Source organism: Melozone crissalis, unplaced genomic scaffold (genome assembly GCF_028551555.1).
Source record: "Melozone crissalis strain CALT ecotype California unplaced genomic scaffold, PUWL_Pcris_2 ptg000013l_1, whole genome shotgun sequence".
Classification (NCBI taxonomy): domain Eukaryota; kingdom Metazoa; phylum Chordata; class Aves; order Passeriformes; family Passerellidae; genus Melozone; species Melozone crissalis.
The window spans coordinates 26,092,947-26,110,420 of NW_026535791.1; the positions used below are offsets into that span (position 1 = coordinate 26,092,947).

The following is a 17,474-nucleotide window of genomic DNA, read 5'->3' on the forward strand; positions in this document are numbered from 1 at the left end:
GATGCCTATATAACTTAGATCAAAGTTACAAAGTGCTTATATAGCTTGAGTTATGAGATATCAATATAACATAAATCATGATGTTTTGTATATCCATATAACCTGATATATCTATATGACCTGATATATCTATATAACCTAAATAATGACTTTTTATATGCCCATATAATCTGAATTATAGCTTTTTTAAAATAATGTAATGATAGTATATGGTTAACTAGTTGCTTGATGCTGAATAGACAAAAAAGAAGAAAAAACTCACCACGTAGGTAGCTTTAGAGATTGATAAGTATAGCATTAATGAAAAATTGGCTAGTAGAAAGCCAATTGGCCACAAAAAAAAAAAAATTAGGCCAGTTCAGACTAGACAGACCAAGGAACATCATAACTGTGCATGCTCCAAAGACAAAGCTGAAAAGTTCAGATGTGAAGAAGACCTTGGAAGCCTTCATCAAAGACCCCTGATGACCCTCAAACTGGGGAGACGCAAGCACAGTGCAAAAGAACGATCTAATAACCATGAGATCATACTGTGTAAATTAATTCTGGCGTGTATTGTGATGTTGTTGTAGTGACATAGTGCCACTAAGCAACACTTACTGCATAAATACACCCCAGCACTTGACAAAGGTGGGTGAGTTAGGTGGAGAAATCCCCCTCACCACCAGCACTGCAACAAACAAATACCTGCTCTATTAGACATCGGTCTGTGAGGATTTATTTCCAGCCTATCTTTCAGGCATCAAAATCTGTAATATATTTCAGAAAAAGACTAATCATTAGGGAACATGGTGTGGTTTTATGAGCTTTATACATTTATGACCTGTCTGATCTTGGCCTCTCCCTTCTAAAGTATCTAATTAAGTGTGCAAATGATTTTGAGCAGTCTATGTTTTTACGATCTCATGGTTGTTAAAATACTGGCAATGTATGCATCACTGAGATCTGTCTCTGATGCTGAGGATTTAACAATCTCTTTGTTCTTAACTTACCAAACTCTTAATACAGACTTTGTTATCTAGAGAACTTTACATATTACTTTATATTACAATTTCATTAAGTCTCTCAGTAGTGCCCTTAGCACTATGACTAATACTCATTATGGTACTTTTCTTTCTTACTTTCTATCTCCAACATGTGGAGATGGGAGCTGAAGTTTAATACCTTGGTGGTTAGGTAATTACAAAATAATTTGCCAAAATTTTAAAATATTTTGGTTTATTTTAATTGACAAATAAATATGCATTAAATGTTTTAATTTGGAACAGAAGTTGGTGAAATATGAATGGATTTTGGCTTGTCAGCCTATCTGTGAAAAAGAGGCTGACCCCAACCTGTCTACAATCTCTTTCCAAATAGCTGTAAAGAGTAATAAGGTCCCCTCCCACCCCGAGCCTCCTTTTTTTCCATGTTAAGCAAGCCCAGCCTCATGGGATGTGCTCTCCAGACCCTTCAACAGCTTTGTTGCTGTTCTCAGGATTCGCTCCAGCACCTCAATGTCCCTCCTGAACTGTAGATTCCAGAATGGACACAGTACTGCACATGTGCTCTCTCCAATGCCATAATGTGTTCCATTTAGCCTTTCTGAAATAACTTGAAAGAAGGCATTAACACTAAATCTGGTATGTGTACATATATAAAATGTAATCACACTGTACATATGTATTAGATTGTGCTTCATCTTAGCCAAAAGACCAAGAAATGCCATGTTTAATGGGATGGGAAGTATGATGGGATTTGTAGCTACAGAAGATAAATGTTTTTAATCGTGTTTAACACATCTTGCAGTAATTTTCAGGAAGGTGTATGGGGACCTCACCATCCAAGTCCTGGCTGCTACACTGAGGTCTTCTCAGGCAAGATGAAGCCAGGGGAGCAGGCACTGACCTTTTCTCTCTGGCAATCAGCGCTAGGACCTGAGGGAATGGCCTGAAGTTGTGTCAGAGGAGGTTTAGGTTAGATAACAGAAAAAGGTTCTTCATCCAGGGGGTAGTTGGACAGTGGAAGAGGCTCCCCAGGGAGTGGTCACAGCACCAGCCTGGCAGAATTCCAGAATCGTCTGGAAAATACTCTCAGGCACATGGTGTGACTCGTGGGGACGTCCTGTGCAGGGCCGGGAGCTGGATTCCATGATCCCCGTGGGCCCCTTCTGACTCAGAATATTCTGTGATTCTGAGAGGTAATTTAGTGCCACTGTTGCTCAGCAGTTCCTCTGGCTCCCTTTGTCCCGCCTTGCCCCGTGGCCTGCCCCGTCCCCGGTGAACGTGTATCGCTGAACGCTGCCCATGCCTTCCCGCAGCGGTTCAGCTCAGCTGCCGGAGGCCGCTTCGGAGCGGGCGGGCTGCCGGGGCGCTCGGCGGGCGCTCCCGCGGCCCCGCCGTGCCCGGCTCCGGCTCCGTCCCCTGCCATGCCCGGACCCCGAGCGGCCGCGCCCCCCGGCGGCTGCAGCGCGCCCCGCAGGCCTCGGCGGCGGCGCGGGAGAGGAACCACCCGTTGCCCTGCTGGGAGAGTCCATTGCCGGGGGAGTCAAGAGGGCGGGGAGGGGGGAATCTCCCGGGCCTCGCCGCCCGGAGCACTCCGAGGAGGAACGGCGGCCACTGCCGAGCGCGCCGTCCCGGCCATCAGTGCGAAGCGGCGCGGCGGTGCGGGCGGGCGCCGGGTGGTGTTTCCTCCTTCGCCCGCCCCCCCTGCGAGGCGCGGCGCGGTGACGCGGCCCCGGGTCAGGCTGAGGCGCGGCGGCACCGTGAGGCGCTGTCAGAGCCGTGCTGAAGGGTCCGCCCAGCTCCGCACCGGGATCTGCCGCCGCCGCCGCTGCCATGGAGCCCCATCGCTGGCTGCCTCTGGAGGCCAACCCCGACGTGAGTGCCCGGCCTGGGCAGCGGGGCGCTGCCGTGCGCGGGGGCTGTCCGCCCGACAGCCTGCCTGCTGTGGGGATGGCGGGAGGATGGCGGAGGGGAGAGGGCAGAGGGCTCCGGGCCGCGCCGGACCGCATCGCCTCTTCAGGGGTGGCTGGTGGAGGTAGGGATGGAGGAAGGTCTCATTCCTTGGATCCGACTGAGTCTTAACTACCTTCTGTTTTCTGCTTTCTTTTCAGGTCACGAATCAGGTAGGAAGCTTTTATTTGAGGTAACCTTTAGTCTCTGCGGCTTTGGGCCCGTCTCCTGTCGTTTTCGTGTAGTACAGGCTCTGTCTTGTCCAAGGAGAGTGCCCCCTTCCTTCCTTGCGCGTGTCTGCGCTTGTCTTCGCATGTCCGACCGTGCTGGAACCTCTCCCGTAAAGATACTGTATGAAAGAAAAACGAACAGTAAAAAGAGAATAGCTGTGGCCTGGCTATTACTGTAATGAAATTTCTGATGTTTTTCACGGTGAGTTTTAATTCATTAATTAGTTGTTAAAACGTTAATTTGTATATAACATGTGCCAAGTGTGGACCTGTATGTGATGGCTTTGGGCACATTAATTTATACATAACATGTGCCCGATGTGGACCTGTACACGGTGGCTTTGGGCACATGTATGGATCTGCTTGCATCACGGTGTTGTAGTCTCATACTTTTTTGGCTGACCATAAAAAAGAATGTAATTTTACCATATTTGCGCTTTCCTGCTTATTAATGACAATATGTACATGACTGGTTGTTGCTGTTTTTGTTAGCGTGGTAGAACCCACGCTGGAGAAAGGAAGCTTGTTCTAGTACACAAAACAATGCTCCCACTAAATAAGTTCTGGCTTAAAGGAAATCACACATACTCTAACCCTGCCTGTGTTCTCAGTGACAATTTTAAGCATAGTGTTAATGGTCAGTTGTTGATTTCAGAGTCCTCTTGATAATTTTAAAGATGGTGTTTAAGCCAAAGGGCTCTGAAACTTCCATCAGCAAAATTGTATTCTTAAAACTATATTGTTGAATTATTTTGGAAACTGGGAATTTCTGCGTGTGAAGAACGTTTTGTTTGGGTTTTTTGTTGTGGTTGCTGTAATGTACAAACTACATCTGCAGGAGAGTGAAGGGTTATTTGATACTGGGTCATTTTGTGTGTTACAGTTTCCTAGGACAACTAATTTTACAATTCTTACAGTACTGCTGCTGTGGAGCGATTTGAGAAGTCTGTAATCCCAGTCTCCTGAGTTAAAATTGATGACCTTTCCTGGGAGCCCATCTTGAACACATGCTGTAGTTTCCTCTTTTTCATTTTGAAATTCAGAGACTAAATTCCAGAAAATAAGTGACTAAATAAATAACTGAATAAATAACTTCCAATTATCTAACTTTTTCTTCTGACTTTCCAGATGGTGAGATGAGCTCATCATGGTACAAATTAAGACCACCGTTAAAGTAGAAATTGAGGAGGAGAAAATAGTGACATTCTTTCATCTGAAATATCTTGGATCCCTATGTTTTTATGGTGTATGGAGAAAATCCTAAAAGGATGTCAAATGTACAATTTTAAGTGTGTTTAAAATTAATCTCTTTTGCCCATTAGTGATGGATGTAGCTGTTGTAGATGATCATGGATAATAGGAATTTGTACTCCACAAGGATTTTCTTGTTACTATTTCTGTGTAGAAAAGGCCACTTGAAACCAATTGGACTTCCTCCTTCACTACCAGTCTTGACTGAGCAGGATTGTTATTATCTAGAGAGAGAGATGTATATTAAAAAATAATAAATAGGTGGGTGTTGAATATGAATGCACCTTGCATTATTAATCATTGTCCTTTTAATCTCATCAGTACAGTGGTGAACTGTGTAGCAACAGGGCTGATAGTCATAAGTTATTCATATCCTGCTTGTGTTTAAAACAACAATAATAGTAATTTGAAATTCTAATGAAGTTGGTAACTAATTTTTGGAAAATTCTGTCGAGTTAATTGCAAGGATGGGCATTTCTTGTAGTACTCGGTACTGTGCTCTGTAAAATATTCTAGAAGTCTTTAGCATTAAAACCCCCAATGGTCTGCCTCTACAAACTGCAATATTCATGTCTGGGAGTCATTTAACACAAGTATTTGGTCAGACATCTAGCCAAGTGCCAAGTGTTTCTTCTTGGGGTTTGTTATTTGGCTTTTTAGTTGAGTGTTAGACTGTCTCTTATGCATACTACTTTTGTTAGTGTTAAAATTATTGCTAGGTGTGGTAGTGAAGTCTTAAACAAAAAAAAAATTCCAGTGACCTGTAAGATGCGTAGATTCTTTGTGTTAGATTGTAATTAGAACCATCATCAAGTGCTTACTCTGTTTTGATTATTTTGCCAATAATTTTATTCCCCTCATTAACAATAATTAGTAAGGAAATGTACTAAATCCAGGTTCATTTGCTTTTAGTATGTTCTTACAATACTGTGTCTTCTCTGGTTTTAAAATATAGGCTGTAAATTTGAGGCTTTAAGTCTTTGTGGTAGAAATTCTGATGATAATGGGAAAAAAGAGTATTTCTCAGTTAGAGGTATATGAAGTCTTTCAAAAATATGTCAGAAGTTTTTCTTTATCTGAAAGTGTTTATATTATAATACAAGTCCAGGAATTTGTAAATCCTTAGTCTGTATAGAACCTCTCTTTGTACACATGTGTTAAAATTATTGGAAGGTTCAGAAACTGGCTGCTGAGGGTAAACAGGAATATTCTTTCTTAGCTTTTAAGACTTCCAGTGGCAGTGGAAATGTGCCACTTGTCTGTAGTGATGTTTTCAAGAGAGAAGACAGTCATTCAATGCAGCACACACTGCTGGTTGTAGTGAGTGAAGGCAAGAGTTAAATGTACCATACAGTGCTAAGTTATTGTCACAGTACTTCTTTTTCTCCTTCACTTCTACAGTCTGATAGAATCAATTGTTGTCTACCTCTGATACAGAAAGAGTTGATGATTCAGCATTTACAAAGCTCCATTTTGTGCAGAGTGATGGCAGGGAATGAATGGTTTCTTCTCTTTGACCTTCCTTTGGCCGGGGCCTGACGTGACCAGCACTGCCCTCCTTCCTGGCTATCTTATGGGATTTCTTGCTGAGAGAAAGCTAGGAAATTGTTTTTCAATTACTATCTGTGTGATGTTTGTTATCTTGTTCTCAATTTCTTCTGAGAAAAAAGAAAGTAGACTGCATGTAAATTTTTTGGAGTGAAAAGATCAGAACACAAGCTGATTGTTCTTTCTCATAATGTTGCTTCAGTCTGGCTTGCAACCCACAATTGATTGTTTAGGAAGTGTAGATAAACAAAAAGTATGGGTGGATATTTTTCTTGATGTCCTTCCTTTTTTCGTTCTCTCATCTTACACATTCGAAGAAAGATCCCTGCTTCCTGAATAAGATAACATTTCCACTCATGGCTTCGTTGGATCCAGATAAGAGCAGAGTAATTGACTGCATCTGATTATGAAGCTCAAGCACTGGCTTCAGAGTTTGACTACTGAGTGTTGGCTGTGGCTTGAGTTCCTTTTGCCCCATAGGGCCGAGTTGCTGGTTCTTAGTTACCTTTCAGCATTATTTGTAGGCCTTTGATCCTACTTTTTGGGGGGCCTTTGGAGTTTTGAGTTTTTTTAAGCCATTAAGGTATTGAGAGTCAGCTGCATAAAGAAAATTATTTTAGGTCATGAAGCCGTTGACAGCTGTGACTTGAAAGTTACAGGGACAAAAATGCTCACAAAGCATAGAACAAATGGCAGAAACTGGATACAGCCAGTCTTTTTCCATTTATGGAACACCTCTCTTCAGCGTGTCAGGCAAATACAGAGAAGAATTAAGTATCTTGGAAGCAGAACTTAGTCTTTCTGAAAGATCTTCTCATTTCCTGGACTCTGGAACGCTATCCCACAAGCTTTCCCAAAGAAAAGCTGTAGTGATCAAAGTAATTGAAAATGTGATGTGCACAATTCCTGAAGCGCATTGGAAGGTAGCACTCATAGATGAGGTACTGAGGTGCTGTCTTAGTGTGAAAGGATGTTGGATGTGGAGAAACACACATGTCCTTCTAAAATGCCTAGCTAAGATTACTACTTTTTTTTTTCAGGTGAGGGAGTGGTGTTTAACTCTTTTGTGGTAAGCAGAATGAACAATAGTGGAGATAGTGTACATGCTTGGAAAACAGCCTGTTATTACTCATGTAGCCTCAGAAAGTTGAAAACCAGGATTCAGTTTGTGTCTTTCTGTAAACACAATATCCCAGAAAGGCTTTCACAGAACCAGCAAAGAGGGAATGTTGAGCCTGTGGTGCTGCATAGCCAAGAATAAGCACAAGGATAAATATGAAGGAATTGTAGGTGACCACTGTGAGAGCACTTTGTGAATGGCTTCTAGTTTAAAATATCCCCAACTATGTAGCCCTCTTACTGATGTTTATATTTACCTATTTAAATAGATAAATATGTTGCACGGGGAAAATTGTTACTTGTTTGGGGGTTTAGAGTAGTATTTATATGAATGGTTGAAAGGTTGTTTTAGCTCAGTCTTCGTCTGTTCTTCAGTAATTGAAAGCTATGAAAAACATGTATTTCATTCATCTACTTGTATTTGCCTCTTCTGGTCCTTCTTACATTTTTTTTTGCTCAGTTTTTTAGTTTTTGTTATGAGGGAACCCTTACTGTCTTGAAGACAAAGGGGAAAACAGGTGACAGTTATACATTATATACGTTATCTCGCTGCACTGAAATGCTTTTACCCACTTTGACATTTTCTTTGCTTAAAGAACCAGCAGAGTCAGTAGAATCCAATGGTTGTTTCAGTAAACTGTAAAAAATGAAATGTGTTTAACAGCTTATTTAGAAGACTGGATTGATCCAGCTAATTTCTGTTATGAGTAACTTTTTAGATCATGCAAACAGGTCTGTTAAGTGTTTTTCACAGAATAACACAGTATTCTATTTTGAATCAGTGTCTCAGTATCAACACCTCAGGACTCTGCTGGAAGCATTTTGAAGCTCTTGCTCACTGGTTTTGGAGGAGGCCCAGGTCAGCTCGTTTGTCCAGATTTCTGAGTGCTTTTTTTGCATTGCTGCCTGTGGCATGCCCTGGTTGGATATGTACAGCAGTGCCTGGGCATACTGAGTGTTAAGTTTCAAAACTGCTTTATGGATATGTGAAAAATATATACCTTTCATTTTGAAGAACAGCAACACTAACTCTGAGTCAGTGTTGCTCTTCTAGACACCATGATGCAATGAACACAACTGGAAGGATAAGAATTTTGTGGATGTAAGTTTTCTCATGTTTTTGAAAAAAAATACTTGCGATGGGCTGTATTCTTTGAACTTTACTATGGTGTCCCAAAGTACAGAACCTGAGGATATTAAAGTATTTGTAATAAATTTTGATTTTCCCAAAGAAGTCTATTATAATGGGTCATCTCTTGTTTGGACAAGATCACACTTGTTCAAAGAACAAGATCATACTTGTGGCCATTCTAAGTGAGAAGGAGTTGGTAAAGAAGAATAATGCAGCTTATGTAAGTTCCAGGTATCTCTTTGCTCCTGGTGTGCCTTTTGACCTGCTGTACAGAACTAAAGTTTTTACAGCTGCTGCATGTCACTGAAATGATGCTGTCTCTAAAATGTACTGAAAAATTACTCCTTCATTTTAATTCCATAAATGTCATGATCAAAGAATGAAGAAATATATCCTTACAATGCCCCAACAGTAAAGTACTGTTTGGGTGGTTCCCTTATTTCTAGAAAGGAATTTCACTTCTCAAATAGACTTGGTTTTGTTACATGCTGCTAGAAATTACGTGTAAAGAATTAAAAGCAAAATATTGTGCAATTGTATTTTTAATACAGATTAATAAGAATTCGATACTTTAAGAAATGAATAATTTTTCCTTTCTTGATGATTATTCAATCAGTTACATTTTACTCAATGTCTTACTACAATTTAGGGGAAAAATTACCTTCAATTCAATAAAGTGCCAAAAATTCTTGTGCTTTAAAGAAAAAGTTAGAAAATATTGATTGGCTTAATTGGTTTATTTATACGTTGTCCTTCCAGTTTCCTAAAGCCATAGGAACACGTCATTTTTGCAGAGGAAAGTCTTAACTGTGGTTTTATTGTGATAGAGAGACGCTTTAATGCATTCAGCAGAAGTACAATAAAATGTAGATGCTGTGGGTGTTTGGTTTATATTTGTGCTTAGAAGAGGATGGCAATGGTTGGTTCTTTTCACAGAAGCTCTCTTGACTTCTGCATCTGAGAGTCTGGAAATGTTAGTGCATTTTACCAGTCTTATGTTTTCATGGTTCCAACTTTTATATAAATACCACAGTAAGATGTGGAAAAATCCAGGCCTTGAGTATAATGCCTTAGTATTTAAAATGTGACATTGCTGAACTATTTGCAGAAGCTGTCCAATTTCAGTTGACCTTAAATGTCAAGCTCCTATTTTGTTTCAGTTTTTGTCCTCACTTTGTTTTTGCATGCAAGTGACAGAGTTGAAAAGCCCATTGCTGCTTAGACAGTATTTCAATTGTGCATTTACTACATAAGTTTATAATAAATTTCACCCTTACATTGTCTTATCCCACTTACCCTTTCTGCATCTCCCATAAACCTGGTAGATCTAATCTTCCTACTGGCTCTGGAACTGTTGGCAGAAGTAGGATTTTAAATTCACATTAAAGATAACTGCTCTGTGCTTTTAGTTAGTAGGCTGAAGAAGTGGTACCAGCAAGGAAAACAGAATAGCTTATATCACATGCTGCGTAGGCAGAGTGCCTAGAAGTGCCTATTGTAATGTTTTTGCTGTTAACCAACATTTAGACATACAGATTTACAATTTGTGATCATTTAGAATAGAGTGAGGTAGGCTGGAAGGTCTGGTCTGCAGACCAACCATACTCTGTTCAAAACAAGTTGTTCAGCAACCTGTCAAGTTCTGTATTTCTCAAGACACAAACTCCACAGTCTCCTGGACAGTTTGTGCTAGTATTTTACTATGTTTGTTATTTTTTGAATTTACTTTTGAATGCCTTCCTTATGCAGTTACATTTCCCTGTGTTTCAGCCTGTTGTTTCTCTCTGGTTTACTGTGTGCTGCTGAGATCAGTCTGTCTCTATCTTCTCTGCGCTCTCCCTTAGCTAGTTATAAACAGCAGTAGTCAGGTGAGAAAGAAGGGCCTTCTGGAATACTGGGGCAGAAAGGACAAATTCATAGCAAGTGCAGATAAGGGTGAGGGGTGTATAGTTGTATCTTAAGTGGCTTTTTGTCTACTAGCTCTCTGAACCAGTGAAAAACCAGAAAGTGTTTTTCAGTAAGGTCCTTTAAAACAAGAAGAAAAGACACAACAAAAACTATGACAACAATCTGTAAAAATAAAGTTGTGAAAAAGTGAATACTAGATACAGATGTGTGGGAGGGTTTGTGCTGCTGTTGTTCTTCCTGAGATCCTCTAAGACTTCTGCAAGATAGCCAAGAATTTTTCTTTTTTTTTCTTTTATAAGGGGAAAGCTCAAAGACCTATAAATTAAGAATTGTCAGCAGTGTGATAAGCAGTGTCTGAGAAAAAGATTCTGATACTCTCTTGTGCAGATCTAGAGAAATATGAAGCTGCTAATTTATGTTATCTTGCATACATATTATCAAAGAGAAAGTGAACAGCTGAAAATGAGTGAGCCCTCAAAGAACCATAACTGTTCTTTACAGTAGGTATTTGTAGAGTAAAATTGCTTGGATAATCTCTAAATAATTGGAAAGGAAAACAGCAGAGATCTCTCACCTTTTTAGACAGTGACGTTGTCTAAAAAGCGTATTGAACTTCCTGCTGTCCTAAAACAGGAATGACTTTTTCTTCCCATCCAGCCATCTATTGTTCATCTGTTACCCATCTGTCACTCTCTCTTACACAGGGACTTAGCCTGCACAGTTTTTTAAATCTATTTAATAATTTTCAGAAGGATATTTCTATCTTTTTTTCCAGGCCTGAATGAAACCCTCTTGACACACAGAGAGATATCTTCTTTGCCTATTTTGATCTATCCTTAGTATTTTATTTTTGGTTTATGATTCTACAGTAGAGTTAGTCTGGTTATGTGTTAAGATCACTGCTTGTCATACTAAGCCTATGCTCTTGCTGTTCTCTATAGTGCTGACCATCATTTTTCATTGTCACTCTCATTTTTACTGGAAGTTACAATTTCTTGGATTGTAAAGTTTGTAGGTGGTATGGTAGCATGAATAATGAAAGGTGCCCTGTATCAATGGAGTTTTAGTTCTGTTAAATTCTTAATTCAGGAGTTTGAGGAAATCATTCTTGGGTTTGGTTAGCATTTTGTTGACTTTGGGTTTTAAGGGGTTGGTTTTATTTTTGTTAGTTGGTTGCTTGTGATTTTCTCCCCAGTGGTATAGAACAGGGCAAGAGACAAAACCACTTTTTTGGCCAGTAACTTAATGAGACATTGTCTTTTCTGGTTTGTGGGGTCTTTTTCTAGGTGAGTGTTTTCTAGTGAGTCTTTTTTTTTTTTACTTTTGGGCATTTGTACCCTTATTTCATGTAATATTGCAAAATTTCTAATGATATTGGAATGGAAAATGGAATTTTTTTCAGTTGCGTTACTTTTCCTGCAATAAAAATGATAGCTTAGCTGAATCACTGGCTTAATAAGAGAAGTACTGGAAGTACTTATTAATTAATATGTTAATGCACCCATACATGTAGTCTCTTCTCTTTGGAATGTTTTTAGGCTATTCACAAAGTGGTAATTATCTTCCCAATGCAGAAGGTTAGAATAGAAGTTCAAAGTACACTGTCTTCTATTTCATCAGTTACTAAATGCTTAGCGCTTTCCCTTTTCCTCATGTTCATTCAAAGATCTGTGCATGCCACAGTGTACAATTAGTTTTTTCATATAATTGTGAGTGGTCACTATGTGTATAGTAACAACAGTCCCTGAATTCAGTTCGGTTCTTCCAGTCTGACAATGAAAAGATTTCAAATTGTCTTTGACCATCTCTGTGGTCATTGATTCTGCAGCTGTTGTTGTGGTGCCTAGTTTACTTGAGTAGAAGAGTATCCCTTTAAAAAGCGAGCATCCAGTCATCAAAATACTACTCCATCAATATATTACTCCATCATAGTTTGAAGGGATTTTTCTTGTAAAAGCTACACTTACTGAAGCGTGTGTCTTGCATAGTTTTGCTCCTAACATCTTTTTACTTGTAGGAGCTCCAATATGAGCCCTGGTGCCAGGTATTCTGAAGTCATGGAGTCACATAATACCATACGGAGTCAAATAATGCCAAAAGTTTGTTCATGTGTGCTCTGACTGATGGCTCTGGTGATTTCTAGTTAACATAAATATTCAGTAAAAATAGATTCACAAAATCTTCTGTTTTGTGACAGAACACTTTTTAAATGGTTGAAATGCTTTGATGCTTCAGTAAATAGTGCTGGGAATGCTTCCACTTCCCTTCTGTAAAGACTATTTAAATACATAAAACATGGGAGTTTGTGTGTGATTTATTCAGCCTTATTTATTAAAACTTGTATCTCCTTTATTCTCCTTAAATTTTAGAAAGCATGGGTTGTTTTAATGTATTTCACATTGTGGATACTCTGTTATGCTTCTGAAAAGATAGCTGTTTGAGTGTTCTTGTTTAATATTATGCTTTTTTTTTCTCTTCCAGTTCTTGAAACAGTTGGGTATACATCCTGACTGGCAGTTTGTAGATGTTTATGGTATGGAACCAGAACTGCTTAGCATGGTGCCAAGACCTGTGTGTGCAGTACTACTTCTCTTTCCAATAACAGAAAAGGTAAATGTTTATTTAATAATCAGTTAATTGCTTTTGTCATAAGTGAGATGGGAATGAAAGTTTGAATCTTGTACTTTGCTGTCATATTAGAATCAAAGTGAGACTCAAGCTTTATTCAAGAGACTTCTTCATTAAAAATAGCACAAAAAATGCTTCTTTTGATAACCTTGCGTGTATATTTCTGATGTCAAATCAGAAGGGGAAAAGCTAATGTAGAAGCACAAAGAAACATGCCTCACATTTTTCTATTACAGGCAATTTAAAGTATTTTTTGTAATGAGCACTGTGAAATGGCTCAGTTTGCTAATTTTAGCAGAAAGCTCCAACAACATAAGGAAAATAAGAAATAAGGTGTAGGACAATATGCTGCTCCTTTTTGAGTTTTTGTCCTGTTACACTGACAATCCTTCAGTCTTCAATCCACTTTCAGTTTGGTCATCATTATTGATGTGGCTTTCACTTCTTGGACAGATGGGACGTACTATTAAGATGAAAGACAATTTCCCCTCCATCTTTCACTGTGTTGGACTTTGAGTAAATCTTCAATTGCTTATTTTGTGTCATCACATGCCTTTACTAATGTGATTCAATTGATCTTTCAGTTGATAACAGTACTACATGATGGTGATAAGGTCAGCCAAAAAGGTTGAAGTGAATCTGTCCACAATTAATTCTTTTAATATGTCTCTCCAAAAGAATATGTAGCTTATAAGGACAAATCACTTAGCTATTGAAGCTTAACTTCTAAACACAAGGTATTTAAGTAGACAGGAGTGACAGGTCAGTCTTCCTACACATTTATGTCCTGTAAACCTCTGCATTCTCAGTTTCTCCAGAGCAGCTATGCAGGCAGTACTTCTCAAGCTTGATTTCAGCCACCTTGATAGTTTTGAGCTTAAACAGACTTTCAACTCACCTGTCCTCAGGAAATGTCCTTTTTGTCACCTTTGAGGCATTGTTTTCTGTGTGCTGTCATTTCTGTCTGGCTGTTTGAGGTACAGATCTGACTGTCACTTTTCTTTTGACTCCCTGCTTGTGCAAACCTTTTTTTGGATCATGCTATGGGAGCGTTATCCTGTAGGAAAGAACCTTGCTCTTGTTCCAGAAGGTGTATCTGATTTCATCCTGAAGAAACATATGACAAAAAAAACCAGAGAAACAACATTTGCTCTGTTTGCATCAATCAGTCAAATCTGAGCGCAGCCAAGTGTTCAGCATGTTAATCTTTCTGAAACATCAGGGACACAAATGTTTCTATCGCTGTTTAGCCTGGCTGTGTGAACAGTGAATGTTTCATGGAGGTCTCAGTGTTACGAAGTTTTTGTTGGTCACTGTGAACTCCACAAGACCCTTGAGCATTACTTTGTATTTCTACAGTAATTTTTCTCTCCTCAGTCTCCCTTTCAAAATGGCCTGTAAAATTATACTTTTATTTAATTTATGACTTATTGTTTCTTGGCTGTGTCTAGAAAGTGCCTATTAGTTTTGCTGCCTATTTATGAAAGTGCCTATTAGTTTTGCTGCCTTTGTTAACACTTTTTTCACTCACTGTCTGTTCTTCTGTCTGGAAGTTCAGTGGTTCTGTGGTTCCTGTATATCAGTTTCCTAGAACTTGCTTTTAGGGCAAGCTACTCTTGTCAGCATTCAGATAATTTTAGGATTGTTGTACACTTTAAAGGTCAATGCTTTCTTAGTCTGCATAGTATGTTGTAGGCAAAGTGAATATTGTGGGTGTTGGCATTGTGGGCCTAATGAATGAATAGATCCAAATGAATCTAAATTTTGGGATATAGCTTAGGTTAGGAATAATCTGTTGAGATCTGGTCTATCCCTTGCTCAAAATTGTATTTTTGGTATTTTCAGCACTTAAATGTTTATTTTTTCTGTGGATTTTATTTTATTTGGGAAGGAATGAATGGCAGCTGTATTGTTCACTTCTCTAGTCTGAACTTTTGTCTGATTGAACTCTGTGAAATTTTTATCTCAATTAAGGCTATTTTTTGTTAGCTTGTAGATAAACCAAATTAAAATGGTTTATAATGTTCTTGCCATTAGTTTCCCTACTCAGAACATTGAGGCAACCTACAAAAGTGAAATATGGTGCTGGAAGTTTTTAGTTTTGTTTGTCATGACAGTACAGACAAGGGAAATTTCTCAGGAGTTTGCAGGAAGAGTTCCTTGGTAACATTCTGCAGTCTTACTTTACTTTCATCATACTTGTATAAAAAGCCCATTTACTTCACAATTCTTTTATTTTTTTTTTTTGTCTGCAAAAGTACCTAATAAAAGAGGCAAAGGAGGAGTCATTAACTGGAACATTTGTGGATTTATTTATTTCTTTTTCTGTCTGAAATGAAAATTTAACACAAGAAAATAAACAAAAACCTCAAACAAATCCATTTTAAAAAAACCCATAACAACAACCCCTCTCCCCCAAAAGAGCCAATAAATCACAGCCAGCGACAACAAAAAAAAAGCACAAAACTGACACACTATTGCACAGTATAACAGGTTTTAGTCACATATGATCGTTATAAAACAAGTATTTTAGATTGTTCAGTCAAAGCAAATTCTCTTTTTGTTGCAGAATATAAAAGTTTACTTTATGAGTACTGCTTCAGAAGGGCCTGTTTTGATGCCTTGGGTGTTATATAGATCTTATTTTATATTCCTGGGAAAAATGAAATGTGACAGTGGAACATTTAAAGAATGCTTTATGATGATTAATCACCTGAAGTATTATGGCTTTCTTGATAGCACTTTGACACTTCTGTCCTTAAAAAGCCATTAAAGCCATTAAAGTTGCATTGAAGAGAGATGGTGGCATGAGCTCAGATCAAGGAAATACTTTGAAAATTTTTAAAGTTGTTTTAGTTAACACATATTCAAAATGATGTTTCAAGTGTGAAGGCATTGGGTTAAGAAACAGCATAGAGCAGTTCAGCTAAGTTTAATATACTTGTTGGACCACATGTGTTAAACATTTCAAATGGCAGTATTAATTAGCTGTTGTGTTTTATAAATTGTTTTGTCTTGAATGATGTAGCTATTTGTACTATTTGTTGAATAACTGTAACTATTTGTGTCTAACTTTCCTTCTAGTATGAAACCTTCAGAACAGAGGAAGAAGAGAGGATAAAAGCTAAGGGACAAGATGTCAAATCATCAGTGTATTTCATGAAGCAGACCATTGACAATGCTTGTGGGACAATTGGGCTCATTCATGCTATTGCAAACAACAGAGATAAAATGAACTTTGGTAAGAGTTTTTTGGTTTGGTTTTTGCTAGCTTCTCCCTTTTTTTCCTCAACTGTGGGAAGCCATGGAGGGAAGGGTATGTTTTGTACTATTTTCTCTGAATATAACCATTCATAAAGGCTGAAGGAGTGCATTTTGACCTATAATTACAAAATTATTATTTTATACTAATTTATGAACTAAAGCACTTGAAACATTGCAAAGTGCAGTCAGCCTTCTGTGTCTTAAAAATACAGTGCAATTCTATCTTATCTTCACATCTTTTGTTGGATTCTGTAAGCTGTGAATGAAGTTGGAATTAAAACATGACACTAATTATGTCTTTTTAAATTTTTTTAAGAAACTAATTCTTCACTGAAAAAGTTCCTAGAAGATTCATTATCTATGACTCCTGAAGAGAGGGCCAAATACCTAGAAACTTATGAAGTTAGTATCATGTGTTTTTACTTTTATTTAAAATGGTGTAAGAATTACTTGCATGAGCAGGTACTGTCCTTGGGGGTTGACTCAGTGAAGCAGCTAAACAAATTTGATTTTACAGTGAACTTGTGATAGACAGTTGCTACAAAGGAAACTCTGCTTTGGTATTTTAGAGTATTCCTGCCTGCCCATAGCTCAGTCAGCAGAACGGATTTTGTCAATGTTCTCATCCACGTTAATTCCCTGGCTTAGTTTAAAATTACTTTGAAATGCATGAGAAATGTGTGCATAATCTTTTCTTTTTATGGGTTCAGGATATAGTTTAATGGTCAATTTAAGCTGATCTGGGGCTATTGCTGTAAGAATAGTCCTTTTCCTGCCTCTTTTAATTTGTGCCTTCTGGTCATATCTCCATGCTCTTAGCAGTTGAGGCACACAAAGAGCTGATTTGGCTGAAATATGATCTCCTTCCCCTACCATGCTAAACCATGAGATGAGCTAGCTGATAATGTGGTTAGCCACATCATTAGTGCTGTTTGAAAGGATGTGGCAGAGCCATCTGGCCAGTGGTGGATGGAGGACAGTGCTGTTGCTCCTGATGGTAATGAGGGTCCTCTCTCAAAATGAAAACCTTGATGATTTTTAAGTCAGAGCACATTGTGAAGCCCTCAGGAATAGGAGTGTTAACATGTGGCTAAAGGAAGTAGTAACAAACAGAAACAGCAGAGATTTATGACATTTTCTATGGAAATGTTGGACACAAAATGACTGATGGGAGCTTCTATCTAAATTATTTTTTCTGCTCAAAATGATAGCTAAAAAAAGCATTTTCTCTGTGCAAAAGCTCTCAGATATTTGACCTGAATGGACTGTTAGGAAACTGAAGGAGTGGTCTTCTGAGATCCTTGGAAGTGGAGATTATCTGTTTATTAACTTTCTTATTTATTATAAGCACTGAATAAATATAGTTACATCTATGTAATTGATAAAATGAAGTGCAAGAATGGTTCTTGCAACACTGAAAGTCTCTCATTTAATGTCTGATTGAAATATATTTTAATTTTA

At 38.5% G+C, this 17,474-nt stretch overlaps 1 protein-coding gene across 1 annotated transcript in view; it reads left to right on the forward strand.

Annotated features, from left to right (window-relative positions):
- The first annotated feature begins 2,714 nt into the window (after positions 1 to 2,714).
- UCHL3 (ubiquitin C-terminal hydrolase L3) overlaps positions 2,715 to 17,474 on the forward strand; it is a 41,801-nt gene continuing 27,041 nt past the window's right edge. The window contains exons 1-5 of the mRNA XM_054271872.1: positions 2,715 to 2,858; positions 3,095 to 3,106; positions 12,603 to 12,731; positions 15,834 to 15,990; positions 16,330 to 16,415. Of these exons, the coding sequence (XP_054127847.1) occupies positions 2,817 to 2,858; positions 3,095 to 3,106; positions 12,603 to 12,731; positions 15,834 to 15,990; positions 16,330 to 16,415 (426 nt within the window). The 5' untranslated portion in view covers positions 2,715 to 2,816. The remainder of the gene's footprint in view (positions 2,859 to 3,094; positions 3,107 to 12,602; positions 12,732 to 15,833; positions 15,991 to 16,329; positions 16,416 to 17,474) is intronic.